General features: G+C 39.8%; 1 protein-coding gene across 2 annotated transcripts in view; it reads left to right on the plus strand.

The window, feature by feature from the left end:
• Nucleotides 1-16,498, plus strand: part of CD109 (CD109 molecule) — a 164,194-nt gene extending 147,696 nt beyond the window's left edge. For both annotated transcript variants that reach the window (XM_055433780.2, XM_055433779.2), the window contains 4 exons: nucleotides 2,118-2,260; nucleotides 7,354-7,501; nucleotides 9,486-9,588; nucleotides 11,585-16,498. In XM_055433780.2, coding sequence (XP_055289755.2) covers nucleotides 2,118-2,260; nucleotides 7,354-7,501; nucleotides 9,486-9,588; nucleotides 11,585-11,763 — 573 coding nt within the window. In that variant the 3' untranslated portion in view covers nucleotides 11,764-16,498. The remainder of the gene's footprint in view (nucleotides 1-2,117; nucleotides 2,261-7,353; nucleotides 7,502-9,485; nucleotides 9,589-11,584) is intronic.
• Nucleotides 16,499-18,178: the final 1,680 nt, after the last annotated feature.

Below are 18,178 nucleotides of genomic sequence, written 5' to 3' on the forward strand. Positions count from 1 at the left end.
TAAAATCCTCAGGAAATGTGTCCCTTTGATGTAAAATTTTATATTATTGTAAGTAAAACAATTAGAGCATAATATGTTCAGTGTTCTACTATAGGAAGAAAGTTCAAAGAAATCTACCCTTTATGGTGTAACTGGGATACAGTTAAATGGAGGTGGTATATAAAATACTGAATGGAAGTTATTTTACTTAATAATACATGAAAATCATGGGACTTTAAATCTATTTTGCATCCCAATAACATGGTTTTAAGTCCCCATGATTTTCATATATTACGTACTTGGTTAGAAAAAACAAACCGAACAAACCCTGACAAATTTTCTGAGAGAGCTGTTGTTTCCTCACTGAGTCTTGCCCGACTCTTTTACAACCCCCACGGACTGTAGTCTGCCAGCCTTCTCTGTCCAGGTGGGATTTCCCAGGGATATCTTCCCAATCCAGGGATTGAACCCATGTCTCCTGCGTTGGCAGGTGGATTCTTTACCACTGAGCCACCAGGGAAGCCCTGAGAAAGTTTTTTAAAATGACTGTTAAAGAGAAAAGATACTTTTTCAAAAACCTGTACAGCTATCCTGGTTGAGAGAACAGATGCTTTTGCCAAGACACAATGCTTAGGGCACATGGTCAGGTATAATTTGGAAACTTAAAAATAATGTGAAGATTATTTTGTACAATACTCAAAATACAGTAAATTTTTTCTTTTAATCAGTGGGAAAAATCACAATTAAAAGGAACATTATTCAATGAAAAGGATAGAAAGAGGAAAGAGTGAATAGCTTGTATTGGTCTTTACCAACAAAGACCATGTGAAAATACTCATTCTCAAGCTATCTTTTGATGTGAATAATAAATCCAAAAGTAAATAACAGGAGATTTTAGATAAGCTTGAAAAATTATACATACTTAAACCACAAAATTGGTTTGAATTCATTCTTGATAAACCAAATATAGATAAATTACTATATAGATAAAAGTAAAATGATTTTTATATGAGGTCTGAGGACACAGCCATGGCAGGCCACTCCAGTACTATTGCCTAGAAAATACCATGGATGGAGGAGCCTGGTAGGCTGCATTCCGTGGGGTCGCTGAGGGTTGGACATGACTGAGCGACTTCACTTTCACTTTTCACTTTCACACATTGGAGAAGGAAATGGCAACCCACTCCAGTGTTCTTGCCTGGAGAATCCCAGGGACGGGGGAGCCTGGTGGGCTAACATCTATGGGGTCACACAGAGTCGGACACGACTGAAGTGACTTAGCAGCAGCAGCAGCAGCAGAGGACACAGCAGTAAATTTGGTACCTACTGGTCGGAATGTTCACCAGTTGTGTGTCTGTATCAACATGAAGAAAACAAAAGGTAGGACCAATAGGTACTTCTTGTAATGGAGAAGAAAATGCCAAAAAAGCTGGTTACCCAGAAATAGGTATTGACATTTCCTTTAGTTAATGGTTTTGAAAGTGCTCTGGAAAAAGGGCAAGGAAGACTCTCAGGTTTGCAGTCATGTTGACCTCTTTTGAGTGATAAAAAGCAAAGCTGTTTTTTGGAAATAAACTGCAAGATTTTTTTTTGTATTTAAAGACCCACTTAGCTTGAAATCCATCATTTATTTCATCATCTTTGTAAAACATTGTGTGATCAAAAAGAAGCCTTAGCAGTTGAATAGGTTTCTGTTCCACCAAGGCTTTTGGATAAAGATATTTTGATTTATCTTACCAATAGTTTCAGTTTGTGAAAAATGACTCCAGCTGGGCAACAGAGCTTAGAAATTAGTAGATACTTTCAAGAAACTTGGCAATAGTTTAGCTTGTTCCCTCATGGGAATGTTTTACAGTATTTGAAAAAAAACAATATCTCTGAATATTGTCCACAATGATCTATGAAATTTTGAATATTCCCTAACAATTTTTCTCAATTTTAAAAATCATTGTTTATTATAATTATATTTGTAAATAATTATACTTTGCTAGCTAGTAAAACTAAGATATTTTTAGATTGAAAATTACAAATTTAGTTGAGTTTATCCCAGAGAATCATTACTTAATTTTTAGAATATATAATTAAACCAGTTTATTGCTATTGACTTATTACTTATGCTTCTTTGTTATTTATTGCAGCTTAATGTTATTTATAATGTGAAAAATTCCAGATCTTCTATAAGCCGAAGATCTATCCAAGATCAGGAATCATTTGACTTAGATGTTGCTGTAAAAGATAATAAAGATGATGTCAATCACTTGGATTTGAATGTGTGCACAAGGTTGGTATCTAAGTCCCCCTTCTTTCTCCTTAAAAAATAGATTTGAATATTTAATTAAGTATATATGACTATTTATGGAGATTGGAGAAGGAAATGGCAACCCACTCTAGTATTCTTGCGTGGAGAATCCCATGGACAGAGGAGCCTGGTGAGTTGCCATCTATGGGGTCGCACAGAGTCGTACACGACTGAAGCGACTTAGCAGCAGTAGCATGGAGATTGAAATGTCAACCCACTCCAGTATTCTTGCTTGGAGAATTCCACAGACAGAGGAGCCTGGTGGGCTCAGTCCATGGGGTCACAAAGAGTCAGATATGACTAAAGTGACTTAGCAGCAGCATATGACTGTTTATATATTTAATTATATAACTATATAGTTATCTAACTGTATCACTATTAGGAGTTATATTTAGCAAATATTTCAGTTATACAATACACTTCTGATTACAAACTAGAATGCTAATTGTATTTAAGCCTTTCTCCACATGCCAAAATTATCAATATTTGCAAGTTTTTCTTGTATTTATAATAAGCTTTAATAGAAAAGTTTAATAAAACTCAGGTTTAATTTATAAAAGCTTTAATTGTTGTCTAGTCACTCAATCATGTCTGATTCTCTGCAACCCCATGGACTGCAGCACACCAGGCTTCCCTGTCCATCACCAGCTCCCAGAGTTTGCTCAAACTCATGTCCATTGAATCGGTGATGTTGTCCAACCATCTCATCCTCTGTCCTCCCCTTCTCTTTCTACCTTCAATTTTCCCCAGCATCAGGGTCTTTTCCAGTGAGTTGGATCTTCGCATTAGGTAGCCAAAGTATTGGAGCTTCAGCTTCAGCATCAGTCCTTCCAATGACTATTTAGTGTTGACTTCCTTTAGGATTGACTGGTTTGATCTCACTGCTGTCCAAGGGACCCTCAAGAGTCTTCTCCAGCACCATAGTTCAAAAGCATCAGGTCTTCGGCACTCAGCCTTCTTTATGGTCCAACTCTCATATCTGTACATGGCTACTGGAAAAACCATAGCTTTGACTAGATGGATCTTTGTTGGCAAAGCGATATTGCTGCTCTAATACGCTGTCTAGATTTGTCATAGCTTTTCTTCCAAGGAGCAAGTGTGTTTTAATTTTGTGGCTACAGTTACCATCTGCAGTGATTTTGGAGCCCAAGAAAATAAGGTCTGCCACTGTTTGCATTCAAAAACCTTAATGATTCATGATTAATACTCCAAAATAGATTATTTCTTTTTGTTGGTCATTTTTCTGTTAAGCAATTATTCCAGGTTCACCTTTAACTTTTTGTGTTATGCACTTAACTCAGAACTTCATAAAAGTGTGCAAGTTCAATGAAGAGCCTAGATTTTTTTAGACACAGTGAAATAATTCTGATTTAGAAGATCTTCGCATTGGATATTTAGGCACTTAAAGCTTCTGGGAGCATTTAATAAAGGTGACTATTAAATTTGGTCTGTGTCCAGAGCATCTGAAGATCTTGTTAAGCAAAAAGTATCCACTTCAAGACTACTGACTTCACAGATTCAGGGTCTATGAAGCCACCTTCAGCCTTCTTGCTTATTCTGATGCATACAGCAGTTTGAGAAAAACTCCTTCAGAAAGTTCTCGAATCAAGGGGCTTTATAGTTTCTTCTTTGTCAATCTACTGTGGTTAAGCTGGGTGTTACTCTATTATGCACTGATCTTGACGAGCTGCTGCCTGCCCTTTTTAAATATCCCATAGTGTCTGATTGGGCTTTCCTGGTGGCTCGGACAGTAAAGAATCTGCCTGCAATGCAGGGGACTTGGGTTTCATCACTGGGTTGAGAAGATCCCTTGGAGAAGGGAATGGCTACTCACGTCAGTACCCTTGCCTGGAGAATTACATGGACAGAGGAGCCTGGCAGGAGTTGTCCATGGGGTTGCGAAGAGTCAGACATGACTGAAGAGTCAGACATGACTATACTTACTGTAGCATCTGATTGACCTCAGACTCTTGGTGGGCTGGATGTCACTGATGTGATACTGAACCTCCAGGTCCTCCAAAGGTCATCTCTAGGTGTTCCTCCAGGCAGTCAGTCTTCTTAGCCATTGCCTGAACCCAATCTTCTTCATTACTGCTACCACCCCTACTATCTTGGGTCTCCTTGTTCCTGATTTTAGTATAAATTGCCACATGTGTTTGCCCTCTTCCTCACCTATTTGGGCATTTTGAACCAGCAGCACAGGGATATCAGAATCTCTGCAGTGGCTTCCTTTTTACCTGAGGAAGTAGGACTCCCATTATACTTCACTAAGATTGAAACTGGGCTCTGTTCCAGAATCACAACATCAAGTTATTTAAACAACACCCACCTGCTTTTGGGTTTCCCCAGTAGCTCAGGCAGTAAAGAATCCGCCTGCAATGCAGGAGACCTGGCTTTGATCCCTGGGTTGGGAAGATCCCCTGGAGGAGGGCATGGCAGCCCACTCCAGTATTCTGGCGTGGAGAATCCCTGTGGACAGAGGAGACAGAGGAGCCTGGTAGGCTAGTGTCCATGGTGTAGCAAAGAGTTGGACACAACTGAGTGACTAAGCACAGCACAGTATCTGCATTTATCACAAACTTACATGCTAGGCATTGCACCATGACTTGCACATGGCACTCATTTAATCCTTAGTGTTATTCTGTAAAGTTGGTGCCATTATTATCCCTGCTTTTCTCATTCACTCCTTCAGTCATTCATTCACTCAGTAAATACTGGCCGAGTTTCCATTATGTAGTGTCAGGATCTGGTATATTACGGTTAGCCAAAAAGATATAGCCTTATCTTCACATTTGAAAGAGGAGAAAAAAATTAATAAAAATGATTCCTGAAAACAATGTTACTGAACTCAGGATTTGGCTGCTGGCTGTTTAGAAATCAATACCCAAGAGACAGTTGCTGGTGGAAAGGAAAATGCTTTAATAAGAAAAACTGGCAGTCTGGGGAGAAGGTGGACTCACGTCCTGAGACCATCTCCGAGGATTCTGCTAGGTAGTCATGGTTTTTAAAGGGAAACTGGGAAAACAGCCTCAGTCCGCCACTGGGATGGGGGTCAGAGCCATCACCACCGTGCCCTGCATGCAGGCTTGTTGACTTCTTATGGTTTTCCTCTAGATGCTGTCTTGTTCACACAGTTTGTTCATGAGATTTCTAAAGGGGAAACTAGGGAAGAGGTCTGGGCATCTGTTAATTATTATTAATTAATTAATTATTATTAATTATTTATTCTTCGTTTGTACTCCTTTGATCTATGGAAAGAACCAACAGGTTAGGCAAGTTACTGTGTGATCAAAAGATTTGAGAAGTGTGCTTGGGCCAGAGGTGAGCAGAACCTGGGGGTGCCTGGTTTAAGGTTAGTTACAATGCGGCTTTGCTAAAATGACAAGAAAAGAGCTTGCCTGAGGAGGGTGGTTTCCTGCCAAGAGCTGCTTAGAGCAAGTCAATAAAATTCTAGTTTTGAAAAGGGCAGATTGCTCTTATGGGGCAATGAGATGGATTTTACCTCTTAGGGAGGTCAAGAGAAGACACAGAAGAGGAAAATGGAGTGAAACTGAGGTTCAGACCATGATGGGGCTTCGCTATAAGGGGCTCATGTAAAGATGCAGGATTCCAAATCTTACTCCAGCATAGGAGTCAGATGGGCAATACACTTTGCTGTGTAGAGGACATCTGTATCTTTTGTGTGTGTGTGTGTGTGTGTGTGTGGAGGACCTGGAGAACGTAAGTGGTGTTTTAATCAGGGTTGGGGGCTTTATAAAAAGGATCTAAACGCTGCAACTAGTTTTCTGAGAAAAATCTGCTATGAAATACAAATAGCATTCTAAATGAATTCTTCCAGTGACACTTTACAAAAAGAAAAACTGGTGTTTCAGGCACTTTATTCTCATCTATAAGGTCCAAGCTCTTACTCACCTCAGACAGGGTTTCTCTGTGGCATGGCAATTTAACAAGTTCTGCCCCTGGCTGGTGGAAAGACCAGGTCAGCTACGGCACTTCTGATGATACACTGCAGTCGTCAAATCTAGGCAAGTTGGCTGTTTTTCTCGTCTCTAAAAACCTTCCAATTTTAATGCCCATATTGGTTTTCAACAGCATCTCTTCTTGAGCACATTTCCAGCAGATGGTTTTGACTGCCTGGGGTTGCCGGCCAATCACAGTCAGCACTTGTACTGTATGGCTTTTCAATCAGTCATGTTTGGCAGGCATCAGTTAGCTGCTTTGAAAAGCAAGATTTTCTACTGGCTCTTCTTGCTCTTGCCATTTAAAGGACAACAGGAACTTAACGATGCTGAGACTTCCATCTTGGAGACAAACTCCTTTCCATAATGATACTGGGCTCCTTCAGATCCAAAGTAAAAGCTCTTGCCACCTGGTCTTTTTCAGAAAAATATTTATTTTAATGGAGACAAAATGTTGTTGGTGCCCAGATGCTTTGGTGCTCACGATGTGTACAGCAGGGTTAGAAAACAAGCAGTGTAATAAAACTTCCCTAGGCTTGTCATTGTCCTAAGGCGACCAAAGAAAATTCAAAATTTGCTCCAAGTATGTGGGAGAAGAAAGGGAAGGACCTTCTCTACTGGGTCTTCTTTTTCTAAAACCAGATGAAGAAAAGGTTGTTGAAGACTTGGCTGCCATCTCCTGCTAACTGGTCAAGGGATGCCTCTTTTTCAGTTCCTAGCCTTGAGCCGGAGAACTTAGTGCCATCAAGTTTTGAGAAAATGAAAAATGCAATGTGGTTTGGAATCAACCACTGGAAAACAGAGTTGTCTGCAGAAGGGGCAAAGTTTGCCCTCATTAGCCCAGGGACCTAAGCCATCTGCGCTGTAGGCATTTCATGCTGGCTGACAGGTGGACCCACTGTTCTTGTCCTCATGTGGTTGAAAGTTATAGGAATTTCAGACCTGTAAAGAAAGGCTTACCTTTTTACAGTTTTCTACAGTAACTTATTTCAACAAAACAGTAAATATTTGGAGTAACACTTGGCAGTTTTAATTTCTATATGAAGATAGTTTGCCAACAACTGTAGGTTTTTCCTAAAGGGTTTATGACAGTTGGTGCTGTCATCCTTGATTTAGGTTTCTGGGCCCAGCCAGAAGCGGCATGGCCCTTATGGAAGTCAACCTGCTCAGTGGTTTTACTGTGTCCTCAGATGCCATTCCCCTGAGTGATACTGTGAAAAAAGTAGAACACGACCATGGGAAACTCAACCTCTACTTAGACTCTGTAAGTAATGAAACCTAAGTTTCACCTTGGTAACCACTGACAGCACCACTCTACTGTGTTCAGAAGTACCTTTACTTTACATGTTTTCTTTACGTCATTATTTTGGCTTTCTGTGTCCTTGAATGACTGTCACATGGCAACCATCTCTTGTCAACACTAATAAGACATTATCATAAAATTAGTTTAAAGAGAATTACTATTAATGAAAGTCTTGATAATGAAATTATTATTTCATACCAGATGTTCAACACAGAAATTGTTGTGATATGTTTTCCAAAATAGAGTACAGATCTCAAGAAGAGAACGCCTGTGCTTCAAGGAATTGCTGAACATATTTATTTAAATGCTGCTGATGGTGAAAGCTTTAATTACATGTTTTAAAACACTCATGAGGGACTTCCCTGGTGGTTCAGTGGTTAAGAATCCTCCTGCCAATGCAAGGGACCCGGGTTCCATCCCTGGTCTGGAATGCCACGGGGCAATATGTGCCACAGTTTCTGAGCCCACGTTCTGGAGCCCATAAGCTGCCACTGGAGAGAAGCCTGAGCACCCAGAGTTGGTGCTCCGCAACAAGAGATGCCACTGCAATGAGAAGCCTGCTCACTGCAACTAGAGAGTAGCCCTTGCTCGCCATGGCTCGAGAAGGCCCCCAGGCAGCAGTGAAGACCTGGTGCAGGGTGCTTTCATGAGAGAAAAAGCATTTAATGCATCCCAGAGGGTTAACGTTCCTGCACTGAAAAGTTAGGTGCTTGAATCATAGAATATTCTCAGAGGTTTGGTCTTTACACAAAATCATTATATAATATAATTACATAATTTTCATGTACTCTTCCCATTGCTGTATGAAAATTACTGATTCAGGAATAAGGTGCATAAAATATTGTGAGAAAGATTAGTGTGGAATTCAAGACTCGTTACGTCTCAAAACTGCTGGCATGTAAGTTTATTTTTCTGACATCTACATGAAATTTATATGTGGAGTTGAAATTGAGTTTTAAGTGTTCTTAGGATTTCATGTTATGAGGAGGGAATACGTATGTTTCTTATTCCAGTTTTGCAAAGTGTGAATCAGAATTATAATGCTTTAGCAGTGACTCTACTTTTAAAAAGCTAGTTCCTAAATACTCCCCTTGTTTTAAGACTTTGGAAACCACTTTGGTTAAAAAGCTGTTAAAAAGAATTCAAAGTCTCTAGATTCTTTTGCTGTTCAGTAATTTCCATATATTAAATACTGCTTGACAGTCATGTGCCTAATTTAGTGTTTGAAAAATGCATTTAATGTTTATATATTTAATAATGTAATTAGGTTTAGAGTTTGTCCTGTGTCTGTGATGTTCTTGTTAATGGCTATTTTTAGTGTCCATTACATTTTGACTGATTAAATTTGACTTTTTGCTTACTGCTAATTGGTATGTAATGAAATGTTTGAAGGAATTTATGAATTTCAGATTCCTTAACCAGTATTTTTTGCCAGATTGGCATTAAGTACCTTTCTTGGAGGCAAAGAGGCTGGCCTTTTGTAACCCGTCTTGGTCAGTTACTGGTTGGAGGCTGCAGGCCCCTGACTCTGAGGTTACTTCACTTAGTGGGTGAGGTGGCTTCTATGAGCTGAGGGTGATTCTCCAGAGAGGGAGACTGGGGTGAGTCAGTAGCAGCAACCAGGATGGGGTGCAAGGCTGAGAGAGGGGTTTTGGTGAAGCACCAAGGCCAGGGGCGTGCACCTTGGGCTCCTGCATCCTTAGCCACTCTAATTCTCAGTATCTGTTTCGGTAAAATGGAAGTAAGAATCATACTGATCATGCAAAGATTGTTTTACAAAATAAGTGATGTAATTTATGTAAAGTACTTACCATAGTACTGGGTGTATAGAAATGCTCCCTAAATGTTAATTTCTATAACTGTTTGATAAATGATAAGAGAAAAAAGTGTCTTTTATCATGAATACAGTCTGCCACCCCTTTAAAAGTCTTCTGTATTTTTCAAGGTAAACGAAACCCAGTTTTGTGTTGATATTCCTGCTGTGAGAAGCTTTAGAGTGTCAAATACACAAGATGCTTCAGTGTCCATAGTGGACTACTATGAACCAAGTAAGTGTGTTCTGGAGTTCCCAGTACTTTAGGAGTTAAGCCAGGCATTCATTCATTCATTCAAAGTGGCCATCTATTGAATTAGCTTTGTGGGGGAGGGTGTAGTTGGGGGTAGTGAAGGAGGTGGTGCAGCAGGAGGTGAGCTTTCCATTTAAAAGAAGACAATGGATAATTTACAAAATATAATCACAAGATAGCATTTTGCACATATTAAAATGATGTTTTTGCTCATAGTATTTTAGGTTTTCAACTCACAGTTAAAATTAAAAAAAAAAATAAACCAACAACAACAAAACTGACACAGAGAGTCCAGTTATGTTCAGTTTCCAAGGTTCTTTTCTTGTTCCAAGCACCCACTCCATCTGGTTCTGGATTTAAAACAAGACCTCTTCAGGGGAGAACGTGAACACCATCCATGTTGGCAAACCTCAGTGGGGTTTAGCTGTTTCTTCACTGAGGGAGCCTTGTTTTGCTAAAATGTATTTATTATGACAGATTTATTTTTATCATTTCAAGAAAAATACAGTCTAGAGAATAACTTGAGCTTCTTTGATTTTACTGGTAACTTTTACTTTATAAAATATTAGAAATTTAGAATGTGAAAGTAGAGATCTGGTTTGGAGATCATCTAGGCAGATCAGGACAAGTCTCCGTTCAGTCAGGGAGTGAGTTTTTGTCAGTGTGAGACCTGCAGGCCAATGTTTCTGCTTGTAATCACATTCGTCCTGAATAAGCACTCCTAGCAGCTCAGAATCATCAGAATGCATGAGAATTGTGAACATTTTCATGTCCCAGGCAGTTGTTGATAATTACACTTTAGAGTACGAGGAACCTGTCTGCAAGGTTGGGAGTCTTTGCAGGGTATTCAAGAGGTCGCACCACCTTGCTCTCCTCCTAAGTCAACAAGCCAGTTCCTCTCATCTTTTATTCCTATTGGAGTTGGGGTAGAGCATTCACCCAGTTCTTGTGGGACACATATGTTGGGGACAAACTGATGCAGCATTTTTTTTTTTTTCTGGTGAAAGGATGAAAGACTCAGGTAGAGACTCGGTGACAAAATAACGAATTTATCCAAATTTGTTATTTAATAACCTAGTTGAAAGATTCTCCAGTTGATATTTCTCAGGTGTACGGAGAACATTTTAAACATTTAAGAAGCAAAAAAGATTCAGTCTCCGTAAAGTTTTTTGTGGAAAATGACTTATGTATTGGGGGGGCATTTAAAATGAAAACATGGATAAGATCAGGATAATAAAACCCATTTTGAAAAACCCTAGAGTCAGAAAGCATATTTATAAAATTTAAAACAATGAAAAACCATGAAGGAATTTGAAAATAGAAAGTTTCTTAAAAACTGTAAAAATAAAATCGTTTATGCTTTATAGTAAGTTTATTATAATGCTAGTGGTGCTTTATCTAGTTTTTTAAAATATCAGCTTGTACTATAAAATTTACTCAAGTAGTTTACAAGTTCAGTAGTTTTAGAGACTATGTGCTTAACATTTTAAGACCCTGAAGCAAGGCATGACACAGAGTTCTTTTCATATTTTTGCATTTTAAAATAAAGTCCACGTAAATATTTCTCCTCAGTAGTTCTAATGATTAGAACTTTCCTTGAAGGCATAGAAAATGTCATCCAAAAATGAAGTCTCAAGGAGGTTAAAACATTCTCAAGGTACAGCCTTTCCCTTTCCAGGAAGGGTTTCAGGTTGCGTTTGACCTGAGCTGTGCAGCTGGGGTCTGTTTTTCTCTCTTTTAATGCCGGCCAGCTGCTTGTGGTACAGAAACGGGACTTGAAAGCACTGTTTCTCTCTTGGACTTGCTTCGCAGTTTGGGCTCCTTCTGAGCAGTTTTGCTCTTTTTCTTGTAAAGAAAAATAAAATTATGTGAAGAACGGAAAACTCAGAAAAGTGTATCGAAAGGCTCTTAAGTTTTGGCAGAGTACCCGTTTCCAAATGCAGGAGGCCTCTAAAGCTACTTCTGCCTCTTTGAACAGGGCGGCGAGCCGTGAGAAGCTACAACTCCAGAGCGCAGCTGACCTCCTGTGAGCTCTGCGGGGACGCGCGCGCCTGCGGCCCCTGCGACGGCGCGGCCCCGGCCCGCCTCCCACGCCTGGCCGCCCGCCTCCTCCTCCTCTGCCCCGCGCTTCTGCTCTCCTTGCAGCACTGGCCGTGATTTGTTTCCTAAAGACTCCATGAAACACTTGCATTTCCAAAAGCCACATGTGACTGTCTTGTCTTCATAATCAGATATTACCTCTGTTTGGAAAAATCAGTGTTTTTCTTTTTATGAGTTGGGAGAGGGGTAGAAGTGGGGGAAATGTATTAAGAACAACAGATCCTTGTATGTGTAGCTGCATAGATTTTTTCCCCCCCCGACTTCTGTGTGGAACAAAAAAATAAGAATTACTGCAGCTATATTATTTCCCCCTCTTAAAATCTTTTAGGAGTTTTTTGGAGCTGTTGTTTTCTTCAGAATAAATGCATTATTTTAGATGATTCTTTTCATTTTCTAGAAGAAATGAGTGAGCCTGGATTCTTAAGCACTGCTATATGTCAGTCTCTGCTTTAGTAGTAACCGTGAAACAAGCCCAAGGGAAGAGCTTGTTCTGTGCCTTCTGTATCTACCCCAAACCCCTGCCCACCTCAGAGGTCTCAGTGCTGTGCTCTGCTGTGCTAAGTCACTTCAGTCCTGTCCGACTCTTTTTGATCCTATGAACCCGCCAGGCTCCTCTGTCCATGGGATTCTCCAGGCAAGAATACTGGAGTGGGCTGCCATGCCCTCCTCCAGGGGGTCTTCCAGGGATTGAACCCGCATCTCCTGCATTGGCAGATAGGTTCTTTCCAACTAGTGCCCCCTGGGAAGTCTGTGGTCTCAGTACATCTTTCTTGATCAGATATAGTGTTTTTCTTTAGGAATGGAGGTGGTGATTTTTTTTTTTAAGGAAAATGGTGTTCCACTCCAGTGTAGTCGCATACCCCATCCCTTGCTTTTCGCCTGTTTTTCCTCTGGAGAGAAGCAGAGAGACGGGGCTTTGCTGTGCTGCCCAAGGCTCAGAGGTTGCTGGGAAGCGATCAGAGGAGCCCTGGGTGTTCTTCTCTGTGTACCCAACCCCACACGCAGGCTTTGTTCAGGCTGAGGGTCAGAGAGCATTGATTGCCACATGTGCCTTATGGGACGTGGACAAGAAGATCCTAGACCAGGAGGCACATGTGAGTCATGAGGAAGGCTCAGTTGGAAAGTGAAAGTGTTACTCACTTAGTTGTGTCTGACTCTTTACGACCCCATGGACTGTAACCCACCAGGCTCCTCTGTCCATGGAATTCTCCCCAAGAATGCTGGAGTGGGTTGCCATTCCATTCTCCCGGGGATTTTCCCAACCTAGGGATTGAAGCCAGGTCTCCTGCATTGCAGGCAGATTCTTTACCATCTGAGACACCAGGGGGACACAACCAAATCCTGTATGAGATGCAGCAGACTGACCTCCCTGTGGTCTGGGAAAGAAGCTGGGGTTTGATGGGGGTCAGAGAGATGTGAAGTACTGTACACTGTTGGCCCGGATCCTGTGGGACCTTCTAGATTCAGGTGTCTGAGCATCAGACCACCAGCTGTCCAGTGACATCTAATGCTTGCTCTGAACCTTATGAATTTCCAGCATCTGGCTCATTGGTTACCTGGTATTCAAAAGGATAGTGCTCATTCCTTTCTTCTCCCTTTCCTGTTTGTCCTCTTTTCTTCTTTCTTTTTTCATTCTTCCTTTCCTTCTCTTCTTTATTTCTTCTTTCCATCTGAAAAGTATTGAAATACTTTAAATACATCAAAACACGTGAAGATCTTTTACTAAAGCCAAAAAGTGATTTAATTTTACTCCTGAACTCAGCATTTATCTCAAGGGGATGTAGAAATGTAATTGTCATGGGCTCCAAAGAAACTGCATTATACTATTTTCAGCTGTTTAAAAATAAATCCCAAATTAAAATATACAAATAATATATTTTAAAGTGAATTTTGAAAAGAATGTTTTTATTTTAGTGAATTTAAAGAAATTACAGTGGAGTGGATATTCATGGATTGCTTATGAATATTTTGGACACGAAGGTAGGAATTACTAATACTCAGGTTTTTAAAACTTGAATATTGAATGTAGAAAATAGATCCTTAGAGGGTGGTCTATGGAGAGAGAGCAGTTAAATAACAAATATATAATTTTCTTGTATATACTTTCAAGTGGGGAAAAGTTTTTAGTTGTGTTACCCCTTTGAAACAGTCTGATCTGAAAAAGACACTTGGGTTTGGGCCTTCCTGTGTGGGATGTTTGGCTTTTAAATGTTAGGACTTCTTTGGAGGTGAAAATATCTTAAAATGAACTTGGAGGAGGGTTGGCGAAGGATCCCGCTTCCCCAGCCCTACTGCCTAGAGAAACTCTGACTACCTACCCATCAACAGCTTTCTATTTTGTACCTTCTATACTGTTCATCCCAGACTTCAAGTATAGAATCTTAGGGAACACAAGAATGGAAAGCCATTGGAAGACGGTGTAGCTTTTTAAAAATGTATTTCCTCATTTAAATACTAGAAATCTGATTTTTTTGGTGAATTATTTCAGAGTTTCAGCTTGAACACTCACCTTGTAGCTAATATTTTAATGTATTAAAATACATTATAGATGTATTAAAATGTTTCAAAAGTGAGGAGGAGGATGGGACTGAGGAGGAAGAGCAGGAGCGGAGGGAGTGGGGAGAGGGCGGTCTGTGGTTGGAGGCGGCGGGCAGTGGGGATGCCTGCATCTTCCTCCATCAGGCCTCTTGGAGGCAGGCCCTGTGACAGCCTGGGCTGGGATGAAAAGGATCCAAAAAAGCCACAGGCGTCTGGGTTAAAGGAGAGCAGTAGTAGCAGGAATTGACATTATTAACTCTTTTCTTCACATGCTATGAGTAACAATACTAAAAACCTTGTTTTGCCTTTTACTTTCCTGATGGTGGCACTTCTCCAGTGCCCTCAATTTCATCTACTGATATAAATGTGCAGTCTCTCCTTCTTTCCTGCTGAGTGGGAACCTCATTTTTAAGACACCAGCATATGTCACTTCCAGTTTTGACTGGCCAGGGGTTCCAGACACGGAATGTTGGGAATAACTAGTAGCCACATAAATTCAAGGACAGATCAACGCTATTATATTTGGTTTCAGCATGTTACTGCCTTCAGTTATAATTCTAAAAGAGTAATTAAAACACATTAAAATATGTTGAGTCAATGAAAAGATTCCTTTTATTGTATTGTCCTATTACACTTTATGTTTTTAAAAATATTCTAACAGTAACTTTGGTTTAGTATTTTGGTTATATTGTAATCTATGGAACATTGTGTTAAAATCCAGATACATGCTTATTGCCTAACAGTTTGTTACTTACATATGCAATGCTATATTCTACATGTGGGAATTTTCAGAATTGTACATAGCATAATTCTCCTTGCTTCCATTTTTTGAGCCTGAGTGTAATAATTTTTTTAAAAAGGTTATATTTACCATAATTTCTTTTTATGTTAGTTACAAATATTCTGGCAACAGAATGCTAGTAATCTTTATTTTGATTATTTTGATCCAATTCAATTATTTTGATATTCACTTTGATATCATTCAACATTTCTGACCATCCGGTTTTAAAAATTGGAGCTATGATTTTTCTTTATCATTCTTTAAAGGAGCCATTTTATTAGTCTTCCGGCATGTAATCTGGAGTTTTTTGTAATAACCTCACTTCTAATTGGCTTTATTGAAGTTTAATACTGATTTTTATAAAAATATGTTATAAGTACCTCCCTGACAAGGTTCTTTATCATAAAGACAGTACTTACTTGGGTTCATCAAGTAGCTCCCATGGGTCCAGGCACCATTACTTATTCTTGGGTGCATCATTTTCTTGCATTTTGTAAATTTGAGACAGTTAGTGGACTGACTCTTGGAGAAGCTTCAGAACCTTAAGTATATATACCCTTATATACCCTAAGAGGCTTCCATTAGAAGAATATTCTATTTTTTGTTTTCAAATTCCAGCAAAGCATAGCACATTTAAGAACTTAAAAATTTCCTGTCATCTGCTCAATTGATATTCATTGTAATGTTAAATATCTTAAGTTGTATTGGGAGTAATTTGAGGTGCAGTTATTTTTATCACTACTTTCTTCAGGAAACTAAGCAATGAATATACATTTTTAATGAATATGTCAGTTGTGAGTAGGCTTGTTTCAAAACTATTTCTAGCCATTGAGTTGTGTTTTCATGTGCCTCATCATAAGACAATGCCGCGTGCATCATTCCATAAAATGTTGCCATTTCATTTCAGTAGTTATAATACAGGAAAATAGATATTTCCTGGGTGGTTTCTGAGTTTCTCACTTCGTAGGACATTTACACATTGGTATGTGTGTATCTTTGTATTAAAGATGATATTGGTACATATTTAAGAAAAATTCTGTGTCATGAGGCCGTGATTTACCACTCTTCTGTCAGAGTTTTCAATCAGTGGTAGAGGATAGTTCCATGTTCCACTTACAGATCTTTAAGATTTATCTTTGATAGACTTAATAGAATGTGGCTCTATTCTGGTCCTTCAAACCTTTATGTTTTGGATTTTTACTGAGGTGCAGTTGATGTGGTAGAGTCAATTTCTTTTGTACACAGTAGGCTTTATAAAATTTTATTCATAAATCTATTTTAAGACCCTGTTTGCATATAAGAAGGATACTATTGAAATAAAACATTTTCACAGAAACTAAAGCTTTATATATTGAACCAGGGTGATTCTGAAAGTTTAAATTTTAAATGTTAGAGTGTTGTTATATTGTTAATTGTACTTGATGATGTATTCAATAGGAAATCATAGTTTATCAATAAAAATGAAAAATTCCATCGGTTTATTACCAGTGCTGTTTTTATTTTATATCGTGTATATCGCACATCTCTTTTACCTAAATCTATTTAATGGCGAGGAATGGGAGGTCTGAGAGTAGATTTGAGGGGTGATTATTGTGTTAGATTTTGACATAATGAGAGACACTTGGCCACCAGCTGCCTTCACCTCCCTCCTCATTCTTTGCACTTGCTGTTGGAGTGGGATGTGTGAAGAGGTAAGTGATGCACAAACGTAAGATGTGAGGTGAGGACTCACTTAGCTTCTGGAAATTATGCAGAAATACAGAATGCACGGGCTTCCCAGGTGACGCTAGTGGTAAAGAATCTGCCTACTGATGCAGGAGACGCGAGAGATGCAGTTTCGATCCCTGGGTTGAGAAGATCCCCTGGAGTAGTAAATGGCAACCGACTTCAGTGTTCTTGCCTGGAAAATCCCGTGGACAGAGGAGCCTGGTGGGCTACAGTCCATGGGGCCGCGGATTCGAACACGACTGTGTGAGCGCATAGAATCCACAGTTCGTATACCCAGGAAAATGGAGGCATGGACTCTTGCATCCACAAACATTTCAGGTATATTTTCTTGATTTCTCCTTGGTGTTAACAGTTTTCTTGCCACAAATTTTCTAGGCTTCTGTGAAATGTTAAAGATAGAATGCATGCCTGCACAGTCTGACTCTTTGGGACCGCATGGACTGTGGCCCTCCAGGCTCTTCTGTCCATGGAATTTTCCAAGTAAGAATACTGGAGCCAGCTGGTATTTCCTACTCCAGGAGCTCTTCCTGACCCCGGGATTAATCCCACGTCTTCTGCATCTCCTGCACTGGTAGGCAGGTTCTTTACCACTGAGCCACCTGGGAAGTCCCCTAAAGACAATACAGTGGTTCTCAACTGGGAATGATTTTGACCCTGGGTGACACTTGGCAATGACTGGAGATGGGTTTTTTTTTTTTTCGGTCACAACTGAAGATAGTGCTACTGGCATCTATTGGGTAGAGATCAAGGATACTGTTAGACATCCTGCAGTGCCCGACCCCACGACAAAGGGCAAATATCAAGAGAGGCAAATATCAGTAGTTCTATGGTTGAGAAAATTCTTAGGTAAATGATGCTGGGAACTTCTAGATCACTGAGTCAATTTAATGACTCGAGTTAATTAATGTCTCAATTCAATGTCAATTAATGAATGCCTTAAGTCATTGGAATCACTGAAAAGATGAATAAATTAATATTTAGATTAACAAATCTGTATCTCAACCCTAGAAAACTTAGGTTGGAGACTGGGGAGTCCCTTGGACTGCAAGGAGATCAACCAGTGCATCCTAAAGGAAATCAGTCCTGAATATTCATTGGAAGGATTGATGCTGAAGCTAAAACTCCAATACTTTGGCCACCTGATGTGAAGAACTGACTCATATGAAAAGATCCTGATGCTGGTAAAGATTGAGGGCAGGAGGAGAAGGGGACAACAGAGGATGAGATGGTTGGATGGCATCACCGACTCAATGGACATGAGTTTAAGTGAGCTCTGGGAGTTGGTGATGGTCAGGGAGGCCTGGCATGCTGCAGTCCATGGAGTCGCCAAGAGTCAAACATGACTGAGCAACTGAATTGATGTACATAAGTTTGGGTAGAAGGTAAAGGAATTCTCCCATTTTCTAGTTGTGTTGTTCCTTCTGG

This window comes from Moschus berezovskii, chromosome 10 (genome assembly GCF_049115385.1).
Source record: "Moschus berezovskii isolate FMDL1 chromosome 10, NW_MosBer_1.0, whole genome shotgun sequence".
NCBI lineage: Eukaryota > Metazoa > Chordata > Mammalia > Artiodactyla > Moschidae > Moschus > Moschus berezovskii.